Source organism: Gymnogyps californianus, chromosome 20 (assembly GCF_018139145.2).
Source record: "Gymnogyps californianus isolate 813 chromosome 20, ASM1813914v2, whole genome shotgun sequence".
NCBI classification, from domain to species: Eukaryota; Metazoa; Chordata; class Aves; order Accipitriformes; family Cathartidae; genus Gymnogyps; species Gymnogyps californianus.
In genome coordinates this window covers 3,374,329-3,397,284 of record NC_059490.1, presented here as the reverse complement: position 1 = coordinate 3,397,284, position 22,956 = coordinate 3,374,329, and the positions used below count along the sequence as shown (strand labels likewise).

The following is a 22,956-nucleotide window of genomic DNA, read 5'->3' as shown; positions in this document are numbered from 1 at the left end:
AGGGCAAAGGTGACCTGGCCGTTGCTGGGACACACAGTATCGGCCCCGGCGTTTGGTTATGGCTCAGCAGCATCTGCAATTATCTGCCTTTAGCAGAGGAGACGCGGGGAACATGGGGCTCAGGCTGGCCCCGGCCTCTCTCTGTGCCTCAGTTTCTCCTGTATATCCATGCCGGTGTTGCGCCATAGCCCATGGCACACGCTGGTGTTGGGCTGCGCTCGCAATGCTCAGGGCCGGCTCTCCATCAGTAACAGCAATGCCTGTACCATTTTTTTTCTCTTTCCAGGTGAATATGGCCCTGGCAGGGAAGCCTTTAGACGTGACTCTCAGCAGTTCCAGAGCTGACCAGTGGAATATGGTTTTTCCCCAGAAAGATGAAATCATCACCAGCTTAGTGTCTGCCTTAGACTCCATGGTAAGAGGCCGGTGGTGTCCCCATCCCCCTCCATCGTTTCGCCTCCCTTTAACTGGGCTGGCTGGGAGCAGGGCTGAAGCAGGAGGGCTGTCGAGCTCGTCCCGCTCCCCCTCCGCTGCCGGCAAGCCCAGGGAGCTGCCGGGGCTGGGAAATAAAAATCTTCTACCGCCCTGACAGCCGTAAGGATCGTAAAGTCAGCCCAAGTTAATCTCAGATGTCTATTGTTTTCCCATTAATATTTATGTTGGTATCAACTGAATGTAGGGTGGTGGGTTTTTTTTTTTCTTGATGTTTTACCAATGTTACCGTGAGCTTTTACACAACAGGAGAACAACGGCTTTTATCTCCGAGAACAAAGAAAATAACTTTCATATCTTTCGACGTAGAATTCCCGGTGGAAACCTTGCCTAAGTCAGCCGTGCTTACATAAACAAGATAACTGTCTGGATTAAGTCTCGTGGACCAGAGCTAATCTTATTTTTAACTGTGAATGTGATCAAGAAGGGAAAGCGGGTGTGTAGTAACAAATATTTAATGCAATGCGATGTGCTGAATAGCCCTCCCTTTTTAAAGCCAAGTCGTATTTAACGTATTTATCTTGGATGCATCTTCTTCTCTATGCAGGTAGGGTTTTTTTTTTCACTAGTACTAATTTCCTTCTTTTTAACCATCACCACCCCACTAAGGAGCAGGTTCTCCGGAGCTGACGCACCCCAAGCGGCTTTGATGATTTATATACGTGCCATCCCGTACAGCAAATTGTGTTATCGTAGTTTGGCTTCTTAATGAATATACATTATTCCGCAGTCCTCGTTACGTGCTGACACCAGGGCCAGGAGGCCAGGCTGCTCCTGAAATTCAGCCTTTATCCCAGCGCTTCACCAGGGCCGGGCTCCGCACCCACTGAAGCCGGGCTGCCTGCGTGCGTGATAAATAAACCACAGGGCCACGTGCACGTTGCCAGGCGGGCTTAGGGTTTGGATTTGGTCTGCCTCCAAATCTCACATCCCCTGGATTTTGTATTTATTTTTTGAGTGTTGGGCTTTTTGAGCAAAACAATTCCATTGGCTGCTGCGTTTTTGAAAGGAGGTTTCTTAAAAATACCTATTTTTGAGGATGCGATTCAATACCTCCTTCTTGAAGAAGGTGAGCAGGAGGTAAAATGACCCAGTATAGAGACTGGTTTAAGCCCACGCAAATCAAACTTGCTGTAAATGCATGCGGGAAGCCGAAGGTAGCTCGGGGCGGGGGGGTTGGTCCATGGGCAGCTGCTGTCCCACTCCCTCCCTGGCTGCCACCATCCTCCGGCCCCTCCACGGTGCCGGGGGCAGGCGACATGTCTAACCGGGGCTGCCGACGGGAGAACTCCCCCTCTTTTACCCATTTAAATCGTGACCCGGGGATAGCGTCTTCATAGCGTCGGTGCTGTAGCTATGGGAATATGACTCAGGCTGCCGGCACTGGGTAACTATTATAATATGAAAAATAATAATAAAAACGCATATACATGTGTATTATGTAGAGCAGGAAGCGCACGTTACATAAAATGGATTAATAGAGGAAGTCTTTTCCATCTCTTTAATGTTTTGCATAACTGTACAAGAAGAATCGTTCGACTAATCCAGACTTTGACCATATTAGTGTTCTGCAGCTGAAATAAGATTCCCGTGCTCCTTATTTCATTAGAGCTGGTAGAAAAATACAAATCGTTGTTGTTGTTGGTTTTTTTTACAGGAATATTTTCTTTTAAAGAAATACTATAAAATGTTTACTTTTAGGGTAGGAAAAAATGAAGCGAAATGATGGGTAAATAGTTCTTGTTTTCCAGCAAAGCGTAGCTCAGCCGGATACCTTTCTGGAGCTGTAAAGTCACCAAAGTGTTTAGGGGATGTCATAAAACCCATGAAATTCTGACCCAAACCAGAAAATTGCTTTTGATGGGAGAATCTTTTGATGGGAAGGAAAAAATCCCACTGGAAACTGGCAGGGAGTGCCAAGCAGGGATGCTCCGCAGCCGCTCTGACCTGGTGCCTCCCCGCAGTGCTCGGCGCTCTCCAAGCTGAACGCAGAGGTGGCCTGCATCGCCGTCCACGAGGAGAGTGCCTTCGTGGTGGGCACCGAGAAGGGACGGGTCTTCCTCAGCGCCCGCAAGGAGCTGCAAGCCGACTTCCAGAAGTTTTGCAGTGAGTACCCCCGCCGGCGCGGTCTTCTCCCGTGCCGAGTTTGGTGCTCCAGTTGTGCCAGCTGGGACTCCCACCGCGCACAGAGGGCTTGTGGTTCGGGGGGCACCGCAGGCACTCTCTGTCCGTGGGGCTGAGCGGTGTTTCAAGTGATGGAGAAAGCGGGTGGGAACCACAGCCGGAGCCTCTCCCCTCCCAGGGAGGGCACCGCACGCCCCGGCTCTCCTCTCTGAAAGCATCCCTTGGGTGGCACGGGGCTGGATGGCTGCTGTGCTTCCCCGGTGCTGTTGGCCTGCAGCAACACTGCCGGTGCGCTGGAGTGGCATTTGAGGACTTAGCAGAAATAGTTTGACCTAGTGATCCCCCAGGAGCAGAGAGGCTTTCTTGGGCCAAGGCTTTTTTTCCTAGTTTTGGAAAGACAGGGATGGATTTGGGAGCTGGGAGTGATGGTTGTGGAGCCCCTTATTTTTTTGAGAGGCTAACCGATGTGATAGGATGCCTTAAGCAGGAGCTGTGGTCCCCCCAGTCTCAGATCAGGGTCACCAGGTATCACAGGGATGTGTGTGACTGGCAGCAGCCCTGCGTGCGGTGAGGCCGGCATCCAGCCCTCCACGCCAGCTCCGTGCCTCTGCTGGCTCCCCAAAAACAGCTGAGGGGAAGGTGGGAGCCGTGCTGTGAATGGGGACCTGCGTTCCTTGGATGGCATCATCCCTGGCACGCCAACCACTGCTTTCCCCACTCCATGCAGGAGCTGGGACGGGATCTGGCTTTGGTGGTGCTGGGGACTCCAGACCTGGGGGGACCCCAGACCCAGATCTGCTCGCACACGCTGCCTATGGCAGGATGTCTGTGGAGAGAAGTGACCCGGCTGTGTGTGCACACGCATGGTGTTGACGGAAACCATATTGGTGCTTAATCTGTTGGAGGGATTGCTCAGGAAGGGTTCACTCTAGTGAAAACATTAGCACCGTAGAGCTGCCGGCATCGCTGTCTGCTCGGGTTATTCGCCGCACACGTGCAGGGTGAGCTGGCACGGCTTTGCAGGAGCGGCTCCCTGCCAAGGCTCCGCTCTGCCCCTCCGTCCTGCCCGCCGTGGGCATCTGCCTGCCACCTCCACCACGCCACTTGCGCCTGGGAGAGCCGCCGTTAGTTATCCTCCGCTTTGGTACCTTGCGTTTTGCAGGACAGGAGGCGTTTTGGGGACGTTTCCTGCGTTGACGGGTGACTCTGCCTCCCCTTCCCACCACCCACAAGAGGCAGGGAGGTACCCGAGTGGTGAACGGCAGCGGGGTGGCCAACGGGAGGGAGCTCCCTCTTATATATGAAATGCCAACTGTGTCTCCCTAGAGCTCACAATATTGATGACCATCTGCAAATCTCACTTTTAGGAATATATATACATATATCCTGGCCGGTGACCTACTGTTGTGCTGGGGCAAGGCACCCAACATTAGATCCTGATTCCCCTCTCCTTCGGTTTCATTTCCACCTTTGTCAAGATGAAATAGTCACATCTGGTTGAAAGTACAAAATCTTGACAATGGGGTTCAGGCGAAGCGGCTGGTGCTGGAGACAGGGCGAAACGTGATAACTCTGTCTTGAATTATAAATGGCCCAGGCTCAACTCTGCTCCATAAAGCTCTTACAACTGGCACGCAGTGGAAAGCATCCCTGGAAGTGCCTCTGATTTATGGTCTAGCTGCCCCGTTAGAAAGGATCTGAAATAATCTAAAGCAGACATCGCTGGGAGATGTAAGAAGCCTCTTATCTCTCTGGGCGTGCAGACCTCGCTTGAACACCCTCCTTTATCTGAACCTCTGGCTCAGCCTTTCCTGGTACACAGCGGGACTTGGCAGTGATCAGGATTAATGTCAACGGAGGAGAGTTAGCGCCCAGCCAGGAGGGAGAGTCAGTCATACGAGGGTGTGGATGCTGATGCATTTCACCACCTTGGTAAAGCACCCCAAAAAAGTTTTCCAGGGCCCGTTTCCCCGTGCCATGGGAGGTATGCGGAGCTTGCCAGGGGTTGCGTGGTGTTGGGTGGCTGTCCCCTGTCCTATGTCGAGTTCTGTGGGTACCCCGGGTGGCTCTCGCCCCCATCCCAGTGATGCCCCAGCCACAGGCTGTTTCCATGGGAGGGATCCACGAGCTCCTCCTTGAGCGCTCAGGCAGCATCCAGGCCAATCACTGGCAGGAGCCTGTCGAGGATGATGAAGGAATTAGTCCTTTGCCACCGAAATCCCTTGTGAATCGCTTTGGATAGAACGGCAATAATGCACTTGTAGTGTTTAATTTTTTGTGCGTTTAGAGATGCAAGGAAGTCATTGCCGAAGATATGCTTTATTTGAGGTTTAATGGGGGAAATTAGCAGGAAATAGCTGGCATTACCGAGCTACGTGATGCTGAAGGGTAAAAAAGCCTCCAAGAAAGGCGGATTTTCTTTTCCTGAGAGATTGAAGGCTAAGCAGATTGAAACCAGAGAAAAGAAATGTGCTGCCCAATTAATCACAACAGTTCCAGTGCAGCCGAGTGGGTAAAACCAGGAAAGGGGGGGGCACGCACAGGATGACCGACCCCGCTCCCAGCTGCGCTACTGGCACCGCTGCCCATGCCAGCACCTTCCCCTGCACGTCGGGGGCTGCCAGGGGCCGTGGCCCCATCTGAGCCAGGGGGCTGGGGTGGGTGGGAGACCGGGGGCACCCGCCTGCCAGGCCAGAGGACTTTGCTGATGCTGTGAGGGTGGCAAGGGGCCCGGCGCCCACGGGACCGCATCTTGCCTGGGGTTTGGTGGGCAGGGATGCATTCAGCCCTGGCTGAAGTTGGTGTAACCTGGCTGGCGGGTTCGATCACTTTGAAAGCATGTGGGGCATCGCCCATGAACCCTCTTCTCACCACAGCGTCTCCCGTTTCCTCCTCTCCCCCCTGCAGGAGTCCAGCAGAGGAAGGAGCAGGACGCGGAGGCGCAGAAGAAGGCAAAGGAGTGCGGGCGAAGCGTGCTCAGGGTCTCCCCGGACCAGGGATCAGACGTGTACCTCCTCAGGAAGATGGTAGAGGAAGTGTTTGATGTGCTTTATAGTAAGAACCTTCACGCTTCCATTTGGGGATTTGGATTGCCCCCGGGGCTCACTGAGCTGCCCGGTGCTGCCGCCGGATGCGGCTTTCGGCCCCATCCCTGCTCCCCGGCGAGGGAGCAGGCGCCTGGCAGGGCGGCGTGGCGGGACATGCTCCTGCGTAGGGTTAGTGTTGCGTTGAAATGGGATCCAGCCACCGCTTCTTCATTTTCCAGTGCCCCAATCTGGGCAAAAAAAATCCCCATGCTGGGAGGAGCATCCTCTGTCCCCCTGGCCAGGGGAAGCCTCTGCCATGCCCTGAGTGTGATTTTCAAGCACACCTTTATTCCTGACACCACGTCTACAGCACCTCTTTCACAAGCACTGTGGCGGGGCTCTGCAGAGACTCTCTCACTCGTTTCCCTGGCAAGTCTATTTAAAAGGAAAAAAGATTATTTTTCTAGCAGGCGGCCTCGCAGCCTCGGCTCCGAGAGACGAGCTGGTGCCGTTCCAGCACATGCATCATCCCCGGCAATAAAGCTTCTGCAATTAAAATGTAGATGACCATATGGCTGTTGATATGTAACCCAGTGGGTTGCAGAGCTCCCTCCGGGCCCAATCTGCGGAGGCTCAAGAGGCGGCAGCGCCTGCTTCTCACTCGGGAGGTCCCCGCTGGAGCCCCGACGGAGCGGCTGGAGGTAGCGGCCATGCTCCCGGCTCATCCCCTGGCAGCACTTCTAGGGCCATGCTGGTCTGGGTAGGAATGGCGAGGTTGGGTTGGGAAAATGGGGCGGCGAGCCCCAATATTCCCCCGTGCTGCTCAGCGGGTTGCATTAGCCCAGCGTGATGCTTCGGGGGAGTTCAGGCTGCGTGGCTGGACCAGCTGCAGAGATGGGTGTTTCACTTTCCTGGGTGCAGCTCCCCGTCACCATTTGGGATTTGGGGTGTGCTACCAAGCCCTGCTGGGGCCATGTGGGTCTCCCTGAGCCCAAAGCGCAGGCATTGCCCCTGTTTGCGTGCTGGGTTTGGGAATGGGCACTCCCACGCGATGGGAGGGGGATAACGGGTGCTCCCACCAACCGCCCTGGGCTCGCGAGCAGGATCTGCTGCTGCTGGCTGTCGTTCGGCGCTCGCCTCGCCAGCGCCTGCCGCAGGCTTCACAGACAGAAAAGGGAGGTGGTATCCCTTCCCCTGGGGACGGACAGTCGCTGAGGTTTTCTGAAACCACTTAAAGGACTTGGAGGCAATATTCCCATTAACAGGGGGAATCAAATCCTCTCGCTGCCTTCAAAGGGCTGGGCTCAAGCAGGAAGGAAGGGGCAACGCAGAAGAGCCAAGGGAATGGGGTGGGTAGAGCATTTCAGCGCTGGTTGGATCCCTGCTCCGAGCTGCAGGTCGTATTGTCCTGCTGCTGGGAGAGTGCCAGGCTTTGCAGGCCTCTTGGGAATATGGGAATTATTCGTATATGACATACCATAAATATATAATTGCATAAAAAAGCTTGATCAGGGTGCATCTGCTTGGGGTGTATGAACCAGGCGGCGCATCCGTCAGGATGAGTTTGCCATGCTCTTTACCTTGTCGAGGTGCGTGGATGTGCGCGGGGACAAGCTGGCCTGGTCCCCAACCCAGGGTGGCTGGCATTGCCATGGCAGGAGGAGGTTGGGCATCCCTGGGTGGTGGTTTTGGCCCTGGCATTGGGTGTAGTTCTGGCATTGGGTGTAATTCTGCCTTTGCTGCTGTTTCGGTAGGATCAGCTGTTTCCATCCTTGAGCCGCTCTGGGCGAAACCCGCCGGGTGGATGCTCCCCTCCCGGCATGCCCACCGGGAAGAGCCTCTCCTGGTTGAGTGGGGAGAAGTACCACAGGAGATAATAGGTGCCCCAGGGTGATTCTGTTTCCAACACTGAGAGGACTGTAGGAAATTAACAGTTATCTTTCTTATGGGTTTTTTGGGGTTTTTTTTTATCCTTTCAGTCGCCTCCCACCAACAGGGATTGGAAAGAAAAAAATCTTAGAAAACGCTCAGTCAAAAAGATCGCATATTCCCTCCAGAGCTGGGTAATCTCTGCACCAACAGGATGACTGATTAGCGCCAGCTTCTATTAAACAGGCATTAATGATGATTATTGTCTCTCTTTAGCTAAACCGTGAGCCTCTGCACAGCAGCGTGAGGCTTGGTGAAGGTCACTTTGACAGTAACGCATTCCCCATAAAAATATGTTCGGGGAGTTGTTGAGTGTCGGGTTGATAAGGAGCCACCGTGGGCATTGGGAGCTTCTTGCCATCACGAAGAGAGGTGATGGAGGGAGGTGGAAAGCCGCTAGAGCCTGCGCATCGGGGCAGGGAAACCGTCAGCTTGCAGAAAGTGTACTCGTGGTGTTGTGGTTCAGAGGTTCGTTTTGAAACTTCTGTTATTGGCTTAATTAAAACGTTATCCATCCCACCTATAAGGAACCTTGATGGCTCATGCAAGTTGTATGTCGTTAGTTACCACGCATTCCTTCAAAGAACATGTTGAAGAAATCACTTTTAATAAGGACTTGCTGACAGTGTCACAAGATTTCCAGGGTTTCTGTAAGCTCTTTTGGTGGTTTTTTTTTTAAAGAAGAGATTAAAAAGAAAAGATTTTAAAGAAAATCAACAATATAAAATCCCACAGCTATTTAAAGGTCCCATAATCTCTGCTTGCTCCTCAGCCTGGAGATGGAGGCGCAGACACCTTGCCACGTGGCCAGATGTTCTGCATCTGGACGCTGCTTTGCCAGACAGGTTGCATTCCTGCATGACTGTTTCTTCTGTTTCGTGCTTTCAGCACCAGGTTTATTGGTCGCAGGGACCTGGGTTGGTTTCCAAAGTAATTTTTCCACAGAGAGCAGCTCAAGGGTTTTGGCCATTCTTGAAACCCTTCAGAGGGGGCTTGTTTTCCGACAGTGTCTTGCCTGAAGAGCACCATAAGCATCCCTGGTTTGGGCACGTGGGCTCTTTAGCCAGTTTATCCAATCTCTGTATAGCTGCGGTGCTCGCTGGTCATCTTCTGCTGCTGGGGAAGGGAAAGCAGTTTGCTCCTGACTCCTTGGGGAGATTTTGGTGTCAGAGGTACAGCGGAGCCAGCCCGTGCAGTGGGGACACGGGGGGACTCTGTGGCCATCATCAAGGGGAGTGGGTGAGATTTCTGGGCTGCTGGAGGCAATCGTGCAGTCAAATGTATCAATGTTCTTGCTGCATGTGAATGGTGGGATAGAGGAAGACTGTTGGGGTTCTTTTCCTTGTCTTTCAAAATGCATCAAGGCTGCCTGTCAGCACCAGCAATCAAAGTACTTTCCATTCTTCCAGGAGGTAAAATAAGAAAACCGACTGAAAATAAGGTTCCCAGAATATCTCAGTAAACATGAGATAAAAATCAGCATGAGCCCTTCAGCCTCCTTTGTCAGCTCTCAGCTCCCTCCTGGCTTGCCGGCAGCCACGTCCCTCACTGGCACGCGTCTGGGCGCTCCCGGGGGGTGGGCTTGTGCCAAGTGACCCCAGCCGAGGATTTTACTGTGCAACCCGAAAGATGAGACATCTGCTTATTGGCTTTTGTGAACTTTTTATTAATTACCGCTTACAAAGAGCTTGCAGGTCCTTGTGTGCTAAGTGCAGAGGTAGGAAGCGATTTTCTTCTCATAATGTTTCCATCGGGATCTCTTGCTCTTGCGTTTGCTCCTCCAGCCCGGCTCAGCCATGGTCAGGGGTGCGGGGTGTCCATCAGTGTGTAACTCTGCTCGCTCCCCAGGTGAAGCTGTGGGGAAGAGCAGCGTGGTCCCTTTGCCGTACGAGAGGTTCCTGAAAGAGCCGGGCTCGCTGGCGGTGGCCGGCTTGCCTGAAGGGATCAGCTTTAAGAAACCCATGGAGTACGACGTGAAATCCCTGATGGCCATCCTAGAGCACAGCCACAGCATCCGCTTCAGGCTAAAAAGGTAATTTTGGGGATCCCGAAGGGGTGGGAGGGCAGCGAGCCCTCGGGATGGCGGCTCTTATAACACCGGTGGATGGCAGAGATTTTGTGCAGAGCAGGCAGAAGGGTCCCTCCCATGTCCTGGCTTCCCCCACGAGACCCAGAAACCTGGGTCCAGCCGTGCCAAACCCAGCCTTCCATGGAGGTTCATCAGTGTCGGGTGGCTCGAGACTGTTTCAGACTCGTTCCTATAATAAGCGCGTGTAAACGTGCGCATTAACCACATCGCTTTACGTGTCTCCGCCAAAATTTCCGCTGCGGTTAGCTAAGTGCTTTTCTGTCTCCAGAGAGGTTTCCAGTGTAAATGCTGCAAGCTTCTTCCCAGGCTGAAATGAGGTTTTTAACACCAGACAAGGGAGGCAGGGGACCGCAGCAGGGCAAATCCCCATTTGGGCCACGTTTTTGCAAGGGGCTCGGCGGCTTTGGGTGCGTTTCCTCTGCGTTTGCCTGGCTGGAGGCACCTTGGATCCATTCAGAGAAATGCTGAGTGCTACCAAATACCTCCTCTGAAGGCTCAGCACTTCTGGAAAATCAGGCTGAGACAGCTAAAAGTAGGACACGCAGAATTTGAGCCGTCTGTGAGCTCGTGGCTGCCTGTCTCATGTGAAGCACGTGGGCTTCCTCAGTCTGAAGCTTATCCCTGGGCTGACTGAGGTCCCCCTTGAATATGTCATGGGTCCTGGGGGCTGGGACAGGCAATGGAGTCAAGTGATTATGGTCACACAAGTTGTTTTACTCCTTAAACGCACCAGGCTGTGGAGCTAGGCAGCTTTGCCCTAGCTAATATAAACGCTTTGAGCTACCGTAAGACCAACCTGCTCCACTTAAAGAAGACAAAAACGGTCCAGGTGCCTGAAGAAGCTGGAAGAGGTTGGGCGATGGCTGTAATTTCTGGAACAAAGAGCCCGGCAGCTGGCAGTGCAGCGTGTCCCACCCTCCCAGACATGGCTCTCCTTTTCCCCTCCACATCCTTGCTTGTCCCAGCTTAGCAGTGCCACAGACCCAAAGGAACCTGTTTTTTCCTCCTCTTCTCCCTTCCTTCCCCTCAGGCCAGCGGACGAGCCCAGCCGAGAGCCAAACCCCAGCGTCGAGTTGACTTGTACCTCCCTCGCCTCCAAGGGCGGCCGAGACTCTGGTGCCAATGGCCCCATGGCCAAACCCGCCGGCCAGGACGCCTCCTCCGCCGTCGCCGTCACCAACTTCTTATACGGCGTCTCGCTGCCGGCCCAGATCGCCGTCGACCTAAAGCAAGAGGTGTCCTCCGGCCTGCCCGGGCCGAACGCGGCCGGCGAGGCACTGCTGCCCAGGCCCGCGGGAGAGCTGAAGGTGCCTTCCTCACAGGAGTACAGCGACTGCTGTGGTAATAGCCTGGAGTTTGCTCTCAGACGAGGGCCTGGTGCGAAGCCCACCCCCCCGGCGCTGACAGGGGACAGGCCCGGGTGTTTTGGCGGTCCTCGGATGAAAATCGGTGCAAAGCTTGGCCCGTATGGAGATGAGCGAACCCCCCCCGCCATGCCGCGCCACCCCGGCCCTTCCCCGGCTGCCTCCGAGGTGCCGATGGGGCGCACCTCCATTTTTGCCCTGAAACGCTGGGTGCTGCGCCGCGAGGCTGGAGGGGCAGACGGCGGGGGACGGTGGGGGCTCGGTCTGGCCAGGACCCCGCTGGGTTGTCACAGGCCAGGGTGCACGGAGGAGAGCCGGCAGGGTTGGGTCAGCGTCACCGGCGGGGGACAGCAGCCAGGGTCTTGTTCAGGCGCCCAGAGCATCGGCCAGGCTCTCATCAGCCCGTTCTCCTTGTCTCCCCTCTTGTCCAGGACAGAAATCGTTGGTCTCCGGAGGTCCCCTCATCCAGAATGTGCACTCGTCCAAGCGCATCCTCTTCTCCATTGTCCATGACAAGACAGGTCTGTGTCCCGCTCCAGCGTTGGGGGCAGCCAGCAGCCACCTCTTAGGGAAAGGTTTCCCCCAGGCGCATCTCTCCCCAGCGGTCTCCCAGCCATCCCCATGCTCTGCAGGGACCTGGCAGTGCTGGAGATGCTGCAGCGGGGGATTTTTTCCCTTTACTTGCTGCAACATCTCAGCATTGCAGCCAAGACCTTCATGCCCGCTCGGGTCCGTCCCTGCCATCTCCACAATGCTTGGTCCTCAAGCGCTGCCGGCCGGCTGGGAAATCCCATCCTTGCTTCGTGCACAGGGAACCGAGGCACGGCTTCGGGTGAGGCCATTTGCCCGAGCTGCAAACAACAAATACCCGCTGAAAGCTTGGTGTTATTTCAAAATAACTGAAACCCACTAACCCCAGCGTGATTCTGCAGCGGTGCCCGGGGCGATCAGCAATGGGGAGGAGACTCTGCCATTTCCCCACCTCCACCCCACCCAAAGGAAATGCAACCTAAAAATGCTGACGTGTTTACGTCAAAACCCTCGCCTGCCTGCGTTAAAAAGAAGAAAAAAATATGGGTAGGAAAGTTGGGAAAGAGAAGGAGATGAAAAAGCTCCTCTGTGAAATGGCCGTGCCTTTCAAAGGTTCATTTCAGGTTGAGTTTGCTCTGTCCCAGAGGGTCTTTCATTTCAGGGTTGAGAAGTTTTATGGGGTCATTTCTTAGGAATCTGCTTTGCACATGCATGGCTGCAGAGGAGGTTGCTTGGGGCTGGGGAAGCCCAGACCTTATCTGCCAGCCTGGCAAAATCCGCTCAGGAAGAGGGAAATAATTATTTTTAAAGCAGCAAAGTCTTGTTCCTGCTTCCCAGCACTTCGCGCAAGAAAAGTGCATCTGCTGTGTACGAACCATATGGAAGTTCCTTATTTCTTATATTTTGTTTTGATAGATAAGTGGGACAGTTTTATAAAAGAAACTGAAGATATCAACACCCTTAGGGAGTGCGTGCAAATTCTGTTTAACAGCAGATATGGTGAGTAGGAGTTAATATCCCATTATGCATCTGCAGCGCTTGTGGTTTGCATATCATTATATAGCAATCATTTTTGTTCCCTAACACAGCAGCAGAAGCCATATGCTAGAGCTCCCTTCTCTTCCTAACACATTTAGCCCAGCAGCTCCCAGTCTCTGGGTGTCTGCTGAAGGTTATGTCAATATTTCCATTTGGAGCCCCCCCCCCACCATCGAGGAATTTATAACTGGGCTGTAAAACAGCCCCGGTTTGAAGTGTGGCATGCCAGGTCAGAGTGCCTGGGCACTGCCAGCGCTTGCAGGCGACGGGGAGCAGTGGCATGCGGCCGTTTTAAATTAACGTGGCAGAGGAAAAAAGAAGATTGTCCTTATTGCAGCTGCTTTTTTCCACCAGCACGGCTTATGGGCGTCATTGGTGCTTCCCTTGCCATGGGCAGTGCTTTGGGGTTAGTTCCTGGGCGTTTGGGCAGCTGTAAGCTCAGGAGATGCTCGGGAATGGGCTGACAGGCTGGAGGTTGTCACCTGTACCATCCTCATCAGGCTGTGTAATTCATGAGTTATAGATGGGCTATAAATACGCGCTATGTAACTCATGAGTTATATACGGGCTATAGATGAGCTCTGTAACTTATAAACTGTATATGTGCTATGCAACTCATGAGTTATATAGCTCAGTGACCTGCTGCGGTCATGGGGAGGTTGGGGATGGCACGTGGGCCGGCTCGCCCCTAGTTTGAGCAACACCGGGTGTGTTTGGGGGTTTTGGAGGACACCGTTAGCTGTGTTTGCTGCTGCATTGTCTCCCTGTTGTCCCATCTCCCATGGGCAAGCTGCTCCCAGGGCTCACCTTCTGGGACAAGCAAAGGAGAAGAGGGCAGGAGGCACTAGCTCTGCTTGAGTTCAAGCCTTTACACCTTCATTTTATCATCCGTAAAAGGAAAAGCACGTGTTTAAGTGAAAACCATGCGTTCACCTTTCAGCCGAAGCCTTGGGGTTAGACCACATGGTCCCCGTCCCATACCGGAAGATTGCCTGCGACCCCGAGGCGGTGGAAATCATTGGCATCCCGGACAAGATACCCTTCAAAAGACCTTGCACCTACGGCGTCCCCAAACTCAAGCGGATACTGGAGGAGAGGCACAACATCCATTTTGTCATCAAAAGGTGGGTGGCAAGGAAGGCAAGGGAGAGTGCCTGGCCTCGAGGGGGCTTGGGGATTTAAGCTGTGTTCCCGCTGTGCTCACAGGGTTTGTTTTGACACCCAAAACTCATTTTACCCTTTTTTATGGAAAAGAACTGAAGAGCTCTTTTTTCCCCCCAAACCTCTGTTTGCCATCGCTCTCCCTTTTTGTAAGGATGTGGCAGGGCTGGCCGTACCATGGTCACCCCCGAGCCCTGCCACCCTGTTGTAAGTCCATGCAGACATTGCCAGTGCCACCCTAAGCATTTCGGGTGGTAACGGGACCCTCCGACCACAGCACGACTCTCTCCAATGGCATTTGGCAGATGGGAGCGGTGCCTCCGGGCAGGAGGAGGAACATCCATATTCACGATGCACAGGGATTCCCCTCCACCTTGTTTTGCGGTAATCACTTATGGACATCCTATATATACAATGATGAGGATGTAACGCCTACAGGCAGGGCATTGTGTCTTGGTGTCTGCATTTGCACTGGAGTAGGAGGAGTGGACGCTTTCCCGGTTGTCTCTGCACCATACAACCCCTCTTTGCTTCTCTGTCAGGAAAATCTGCTTTATAATATATTTTTTTATTCGATCCCTGCCTGTGCAGCGCTTGTGTTGTTCTCCTGCTAGAGGTGTGAAACTATGGCACAGAAAAGCCCCGGCTAAGGCTCCCAAGGGGGCTAAAATCACTGACATCAACAGGACTCAGGCATCCTAAAAGGAATTAGCTTTCCAGATGTCAGCCGGTGGAGGAGCCGCTTTGTCCCACACCGGTTGGGCTGCACCGGCCTGGATCAGGCCGCAGGACGTGGCGCTGAACACACTTTGCTCTCATGAGCAAAGTTGTGGGTGGCACCAAAATATGATATTCAGGAGACAGGTGACATCTGGTCGATGGTCTACGTCATGAAGTGAAGGTCCAGCAACAGCTACTTCGGTCCCACTGTCTCTTTTGGTAAAGCCAGCCTATAGCAGCCTCATTTAATAAGTTAATTAAATTAAGAGAATGACTTGTAAGCAGATTTAAAGGTCTTTAGTTAAAAAGCATATGCTGTAAGATTGCTTGGTTGCACAACAGCCTAAAAGGCTTTTTTTTTTTAGCTGAAAAATTCATTCCCGCTTTTTAGAGAATGAATAAAATGACTGTTTTGACTTGGTTTAATACTGTTCATTAATAAAACCTAAAATTCAGTCATTAGAAGTACCTATTTCTAATCCCTTTTTTTTGCCTTTCCTCCTAGGATGTTTGACGAGAGAATTTTCACAGGTACGTTCTCCACGTCCTTTGATTTATTGCCCACAAAATTGAAAGATTAGCCAGAGAAGCAGAGTTGAAATAATGTCACCTGTAAGCAGCAAAAGTGCAGGACACGTGCAATTATGCTCAGTGAGGAGAAGCCTTGTCTGTGTCCCGCGCCCGAGCGTGCTGCGATTGCCTTCGCCTGGGATCAGTGCAAGCTCTGTGCGCCCCTTAAATAGTGTTTTGAAGGTTTAAGCCAGAAATCCGCGGTGCGTGAGGCTGGGCTGGCTTCCTGCTTGGCAGTGTTCGGTTTACAGTTGGACTCGATGATCTTAAGGGTCTTTTCCAACCTAAATGGTTCTATGATTCTACAGGCAGCACACGGCATGTTTCTGTGCTTTCAGGAGGAAGAAAAATCACTGCTAGGTTCCTCACTGGTAAATTATTCTCTTTTTTTTGGCTGGGAAGTGCTAGCATCATCCAGCCGCTGACTGTTTTTAAAACAACAAAAATCCATTTTTTCAGTGACAAAACCCTGGGGAGGGGTTTTCTTCGGCTTTTTTTTCCCCATATTTTTACTCCTTTTGCCTTGAGATGGAGAAGCCAGGCTAAGTGCTTCTTGGAGGAGACAGGTGCTGGTGCGGTCTGACCCGACCCTCGCTCCAGCGGCTGCCCCCGTCCCACCGCCCTGATACCCGCCTGAAATACGGCACTGCACCCGAATTCATCACCGCCCAGCCCCGCTCCCTGATCGCCTGGGCTTGGCTCGCAAGTAAAGACATGTTTTGGGGTGGTTGTTTGTTGTTTTTTTTTTTCCCCAAGCTGCCAACCCCGCACGCTGGCTTTCCAGGCACCACCTTCTCCTCGGATATCTCTGCCAGCCAAGTTAACCCCTGTGGCCCCGCGACAGCCCCAGCCCCAAGGGTGCTCCCTGGGGACGATGACGCCAGAGCCACCCAAAGGGGACCTCCAGCAGAGCCTGGAGGGGGTCCCACCTCCATGGGGGGGTTTCTTCATCTCCAGCCCCTTTAATGACTTTTCTTCTCAAGAAAAGGGTTTTTTAAGCTCTAACCCACCCTGAAGGGATAGAGCACCGAACTGTGTCTTGGAATGCTTGGGTTTTCCTTGCAAATCCATCATGGTTGCGCAGTATCCGTGGGGAGGCATCACATACGTCTGTACGTCAGCTCAAGAGCTGCTGATGGAAAGCACCGTGCTACGAGCTCGGGGGTTACACGGCAGCGTGGTGCAAGTGGAAATTAGGAGATGAGGAAGCAAACCCAGCAGGACTGGGGCGGATGGCCGTTCCCCCTCCCCTGTCTGGTCCCTGCAGGGCTACCAGAAGCAAAACACATTAAACCTGGCTTTTTGTGATTCGCATCAGCACATCTGACTGTGTGAAAAAAAAAAAAAAGCATCTGCTGAGTCAGGAGGTGCCATTTTTGCAAAGACACTATTTTCCAAGCGGAGCTATATTTTAAATTGCCGACTGCAAAGTATCCCAAAGCTTCCTCGTACAGTTTTGCTCACCCTTTAATTAAAATACCCACCACTGCTAGGAAACCTATTTTTGCTACTCCCCTGGGTAGCAGCTTCAGGCAGGCTTCGCTGCTGCAAGAACAAGATTTGGTCCATAGAAAGCACAAATTAAAAGGAGCCTTTCGGACTGTCGGTAGATAAATAGTGTCTTTAAGGCTCTATATTGCTGCTGGTCCCATTGCCAGAGCCCTGCCCTTCCTCGCAGACTGGAGCCGAAAGGAAAAAGGCTTCATGTTCCCACAGACAGGATGTGTTTTGGAAGGGTGGGGATGTCACGATGGCACTTTGAGACCAGCAAAGGGCCTTTGGCAGCAGCTATTTAACAAGACACCTACGTGGTTTCTGCAGCCTCGCGGCATAATTTCATTCCCTCCTTCCCCCAGCACTAATCCTTCAGCTCTTCACTCACCTTCCCTGCCCGATTTTCATTTCCTACCCTTCCTTCAGATCACTCGTTTCATCTCCAAGGTCATTGATGAGGCTTCGTTTCAGCTCCTTTCAGGTTACTGAGGAAGAGGGAAGGGGGAGAGGAGGTTTTTCGTGGTGACAGGATGCTTTTGTCCCCCTCCACATTGCTGCAGGAGAGATTTCTCCCGCTGTGCGCAGGGCTCAGAGCTGTGGAACTGGCCTCCCTGTGGCACTGCTGCTCTGGGCTTTGCCGAGCTCCTGTCCCCTCCCTTGGGACAGGGCTCTCCCCGCTTTGGGGCTTGCTCCTGCAGCACTGGTCCATGGCCCTGGCCATGCCTGGGTTTCCCGGCCCCAGTCCCCACCTCTCGGCACCCTGTCCCGGCAGCCAGCCCTTTCCGGAGATGCTCCATCCCTGGCAGGGCTTCCCAGTGCACACTTAGTTAGGCAGAGGTTTAAGCAAAAGATTTGCTGTTATTTTAACATGCAAACCTGATTAAATCTGTACCCTTCTCTTTGCAAGCAGGTGACGCTTGATAACCTGTCCCCCACCCCGACCTCAGCTCTGGGACTGGAGGGGGGAAAAATGGAGGTGGAAAAGCTGCATCATTGGCATCTCTGGTTGCTAATTCTGGTTTTGCTTTTCCTTCCAAACCCACCCTGCGCACCCGGCACCAGGAAGCAAATTTACCAAAGATTCAACCAAGCTGGAGCCCTCCAGCCCCCCCGGGGAGATCTCCCCTGAGCCGCACCGTGGGGCCGTGCTGGACCTGGCGGGGACCTCTCAGGCCAACAGCAGGTAAGTGGCACTCCTGTTCCCTGGCCACCGCAAAGTGACGTCCCTCAGAGAGTTATTTTGGGGACATTAATATGCCCAGCGGTTATTGCTGTGCTGCTGTAAGGGTGTTGCTTTCCTGCCGCCCTAAAAACCCACTGCGGTGGTACAGCTAGCCAGCACAGGAGGAGACTGAGCACCCCCATCCTTTTGCGAGCCAAAATAGCAAAGTTTGGAATCATTGATTTTGTACAAAACTGATGAAATCGGGGCTGTGCCCGGGCAGGCTGGGATTATCTGCAGGAACAATCTCTAGTGTTAAAGCATGGCCTAAGGATTCACCCTCAGCCAGCACCGTAACACAACATCCTGCTAATTAAGTATTACTTGTTTATAAAGCTCACAAGGAGACTAATAGCGGATTAACAGATGTTTTAATAAAGGTGAGGTTGCAGAGTTCAGCAGGGCAGGAGGCTTTTTATAAGAGTACCTGTTTCTGGTACAACCATGCCATGAACTAGACTGGTCTGTAACATGCTGGCAGGGCCTATGGAGTGTATAGGGCTGCTTTCCAACCCGTGCTGGGAGATCCAGAAGCTATTTTCCTCTGTGTAGCCCCAGTTTCCTTCATTTTTGCTGCAGCTGGTCAGAAGCAAGGTAATATTTAGCCCCAACGTTTCCCTTTAAAATCACTTTAAATAAGAGAAGCAGGGCAGCAGTTCATAGCAGTGTAACTGGTGCTCACAGGCGAGGCTGTGCTGCAGGGAAAGGAGCCTTTTCCCAGCCTTGCCCCGCACAGATGGCTCGGTCATGGATGGGTTTACAAGCAGTAAAATGAACTTTGCTGGGATGTCCATCCGCACACCCATGCTGGAGGCCGCCGGCTGCAGGGCGGGCTCAGGAGCGGGGCTGTAGGAGCCGGTGCTCCTCAGCCTTTCTGGCACAAAGTCTCGCTGCCCGGTGCTGACACCTCCACCAGCTGGGGCTGCGGACCGTGCTACGGGGTCAGTAACTTCTGCAAGCCGTGCAGGGGAGATGGGGTAACTTGCCCTTGTCTCCTCCATGGCATGTGTGGGGTTCCCCTCCCTCCTTGGCTCTTCGTTGACGTGAACCCGCGACAGGTTGGAGTCTCCTTCTGGTTCTCCGCAGTGCTGTTTCAGGTTTGTCCCCTTGGATGTGGCTGCCGTGTGCCTCTAAAGCGGTGCTTGCCGTTGGCGGGGGCCCTGCCACGTCGGCAGCGTTAGAGCAGGCAGTGAGCGAGCCCAGCGGTGCACCAAGCACTGAAATCTCGCAGCTTCAGAGGGCAGACACCTCTTGAGCTGCCCAGTCCGCGGGGCTGGCATTCGCCACCCAGCCCTCTGGGTATCTCCAGCTTCAAAGGAGGGTTTGGGAGTGGTTTTACCCCACGGGGCTGGGATGGCTCTTGTACAGCCTTGCTGCCCCACTGCTGCGGGACCCCACTGTGTCCCCTCCAAGACTTTGTTTTGCTAAATGGAACAAGCCAAATTCTTCTTGTCCTCTCCTCTGCCAGGGACGGGGTGCCGGGAGCACCCATGGGTGTCACTCGTGCCCCATGCTATGCCACGGTGACGTTTCCCGCACTTTGCAGATGCTGGCCCCACTTCCTTGTGGCGTTGGCTGTGAGTGCAATACAAGCCGTGCCACGCTGGAGCTCTGACGCAAGGCAGAGTCAACCATGGGCATGGGAAGAACGGGTGGTTGGGTTGGCTTGCCTGGACCAGGTCTCTGTGGGTGATGTTGGTTTGCTCTGTGCATTGATATTGTGCATGGGTTGAAATGGTCGGTCCTCAGCATGCTGGTGTCACCCCCAAAGAACAGCACCCCCAAATGCTGTGCTGGTGAAGCAGAGCCGTGGCAGCACGGCCGCTCACCCGCTCTGCCGGAGGGAGGCTGGCGGCAGCTGCCTTTGGGTGTCCATGCTGGAGCAGGGCTGGCTGAGTCACTCCAGAACCTTTCAGCAGCAGCAAGCTCAGTGCACCGAGTGAGTCAGCCCTTTCCAACCATTTAAAACAGGTTGGAGGAATCCCACCCCACGAGTGCCTGTTTCTCTTTCCGATGATGAAGGGACTCCGGATGAGAGCCTCGGCCGGAGACATCTGCGATGGGAACTCAGCTGGGCTGGGTCCCAGCCTGAGGTGCTTCACTGGTGTTACAGGGAATTAAACTCAAATCTCCAGGATCCTCAGCTAGGGCTTAGCCACAAAACCATTCTGAATCACCAGCTGAATCGCTCCATGTCTGGAGGCATTTAGACTCGGGGAGCAGCAGAGCATCCGCTGTGCACTGGATGCCAGGGGAAACAGTGATGCTTCAAATACTGCTGGCCTCTAAGCATGCTGCGGGGCTGAAACCTGGCCTGAGGCTTCTCGTTTTCCCATTCATTTGTTAACATTTGCAATTAGGACACTTTTAATTTTTGCAACAGAAGATCCCACTGTGCAGTTAAATTGGTGTGACTGGAAACAAGAAGGTGGAAGGATGGGATGTTAGGGATGCCGAGCTGGTTTCTGCAAAGCAATAGGTAGATAACCAGCCGCTGCGTGTCTGTTGGAGCATGCCAGCGGGGTGGGAGCTGAGGTTTGCCACTGCAGAGCTCCAAGGGCGGCCGGAGGCTCGTGGTCCCCGTACAGCCCTCACTGACACTGCACCATCCCCATCTCACCTGCCGCACTCCAGCTGTGGGCCAGGTAGGGATTGCACGAGCGGTAAAACCACTTTAGAAGATCCTATGGGGGAAAAATAGGTTTTTTAGGGTTGGTTTGTACCCAGCCAGATTCAGATCACCCTCCCTGTGGTGGTGCTGTGATGTGGACTGTGCTGGGCTGAGCTGACCACCTTCCACTGGTGTAAATCTGGGACAACCTGGAGGTCACGGAAAGGTCCCTTTCGAATCTATCCTATTTGTGTCTATATATGTCTTGCTCCTGATTTACGCTGTGTGTGCGCACATTGAATCGGGCCATGGACCCCGAGGTTCATGTGCACCTCTGGTTACAAAGGGAATCATGAATTGCAGTGGCGGCGCACAGCTTGCTTTGCCTGCCGCAGGGGTAAACTTAAATCTCCCAGAATCTCCCAGTGCATTGATAACACCTATCTGCAGGAAAATATAGGTGGATATTCAAATCCCACTTTGTTCTTCCTGCAAATGAGGAACCTCTGTTCCCTGGTAGGAGCAGAGCATTTCCATAGCAGTAATCCACCCAGGTCAGGGTCGAGTTCCAGGAAAAGGGCAGTGCCAGATACTCCAGGGAGAAAGGCCAGACACTGGCCTCCTACACTGCGAGGAGTAACACGCTCCCCAGGGAAGCCCTCCTTCCAAATTTCCCTAGTGAAAGGTTGACTTTGACCCGAAGTGGGAGAGTTTAAAACCCTTCCCAAGGCTCCTAGGTAGTATATACAGTGCTTTCTAGACCAGAGATCCTTTTTACCTATACCACATTGAGGAAGAACATTTCAAGAGCACTCCTGGCTTCCTTTGCGTAGCCCGTAGTTCTGCTGACGCTGCTGAGTGGATTTAGGCGAGCGAGAAGTGCTTTTGAACATCCCCCCTGAGCCAACAGGGATGTGGCGCTGGCTCAGAAGGGTTTTCCTTCCCCCTGAAGGACCAGCGTCGTGGAGGAGTGCGTTTTCCAGTGCCATTCCTTGGGTCCCTTACTGCCAAAGAGCTGTGGTTGTTCTTGTTTAAGAAAGAGAGAGACAGAAAGCAAATGCATCCTGAGAATGCAAAGTAGTCTCATTTGGATGCTGAACACCTTGTGTAAATTCCTGAGCATGCGAAGTTAACTGTAGGCGCAAGTTTGGGATAGTGCCCAGTTTTCAGGGGAGAAAAGCCTTGAGCAGAATAAATATTTACCAAATCAATTGACTTTTTTCCTTTCTCCCTATTTGCTTTAGCTCCATGAGTAACCACATTGTAATGATGCTTTATGCACTGCTCTCTGCCGCAACGGGATGGAGTCAACCAGGTTTCAGGCTTAAAAGCCCTCTTGCTTTCAGGAGCTCTGTGCTGTGGTTACATCCATCGGTTTCTAGAGGCAGGGCTGCGATCAGCAGTGGTGCAGGACCAGGAAGGGTTTGGGAGCAGGGCTTATTTGCAGAGAAACCCGCAGACCGTGGCTTTCCCTTGCAGCCATGGATGCCATGCCACTGCTGGGACCATGGGTGCAGTGTCCCCGGGGACCGCTCCGCAGCCTTGCCTGGCCTTGCAGGGGGCTGCAGTGTTTCTCCCTCCTGCCAGGATCAGTCCTACGCACACTGCTGGGTTTTAAGCTCTTTTTGGTTGCTCCATGACCACCTCTCTTGTCTGCCTTTCCCTTCCAGGTCCGAGAAGTGTAATGTTTCTGAAAGCTGTGAACCAGGTGAGGAATAATTCATTTTCTCTTGCAAAATAGTGATGTTGGGGGGGGCACTAGAGAAAGTTGCCTGCAAAGTAACTTGGACGTGTGGCACCACTTACCTGGTTGCCCCACAGTACAGTTCTCTAAGGACTTTATCCCCGTTCGATAGATGCAGAGATGAAGAGTCTTACCCTGTGACCCTCCAGCTGGGTCCCAAAAGTGCGTGAATTGAAATAAGAGACTTAAGCATGTGCTTAAATGCAAAGCTAAGGGAAGCCTTCAGTCTCCAAGTTCCCTTCTCCCTGAAAGCCACCACGGTCGGGTCACCGAGAAGTCAGTGGTGTCAGTGTTCTGAGCACCGCAAATGAGAAGGAAATGCTTTTCCCCAGGTTTAGGGGCTTGGACCCATTGAAACGCCACAACAAGCCTCGCTGTCCTGGCCGCCCACGCTGCAAGCTGTGACTCAGCCCCTTGCAGTGAATCAGTCCCACCCTGAGTGAGGAAATTTATCTGGAGATGAGAGGCAGCTGGGCGGAGGACCAGGGCAGCATCCTCCCGCGGCAGCAGCCTCCCGAGGCCGGCCGCTCCAAAACCATGCTGAATTTTGCCAGGGTTCAGCTGGTCGCGTCCTGGTGTGCTGCGGCTGCGGTCGGCCCTCCCTCCCAGAGCACGGGGCTGCAGAGGGGCATGTCCGAGGGATGAGTTTGGGAGCATTAAAAGTGCCAGGAGCGCCCGCTGGAGACGGCTCCTCCTGCATCTCCACCAACGCTTGTTGGCAACCCAGTTCATTTTAAGTGAAGAAAGCCAAGGAACAAGCACAGAGCGAGGGCTGGCGGCCAGTTCGAGGGCACCAACAGCTCCTGCCAGCTGAGCTGTTTGCAGAGGCCATGCCCACGGG

At 53.4% G+C, this 22,956-nt stretch overlaps 1 protein-coding gene across 1 annotated transcript in view; it reads left to right on the top strand.

Annotated features, from left to right (window-relative positions):
* Positions 1–292: 292 nt before the first annotated feature.
* The window catches only part of GTF2IRD1 (GTF2I repeat domain containing 1), a 45,583-nt gene continuing 22,919 nt past the window's right edge, over positions 293–22,956 (top strand). Inside the window, exons 1-11 of the mRNA XM_050908834.1 lie at positions 293–415; positions 2,457–2,598; positions 5,524–5,670; positions 9,420–9,603; positions 10,691–11,001; positions 11,456–11,545; positions 12,471–12,554; positions 13,534–13,717; positions 14,980–15,005; positions 17,601–17,721; positions 22,042–22,079. Coding sequence (XP_050764791.1) covers positions 293–415; positions 2,457–2,598; positions 5,524–5,670; positions 9,420–9,603; positions 10,691–11,001; positions 11,456–11,545; positions 12,471–12,554; positions 13,534–13,717; positions 14,980–15,005; positions 17,601–17,721; positions 22,042–22,079 — 1,450 coding nt within the window. The remainder of the gene's footprint in view (positions 416–2,456; positions 2,599–5,523; positions 5,671–9,419; positions 9,604–10,690; positions 11,002–11,455; positions 11,546–12,470; positions 12,555–13,533; positions 13,718–14,979; positions 15,006–17,600; positions 17,722–22,041; positions 22,080–22,956) is intronic.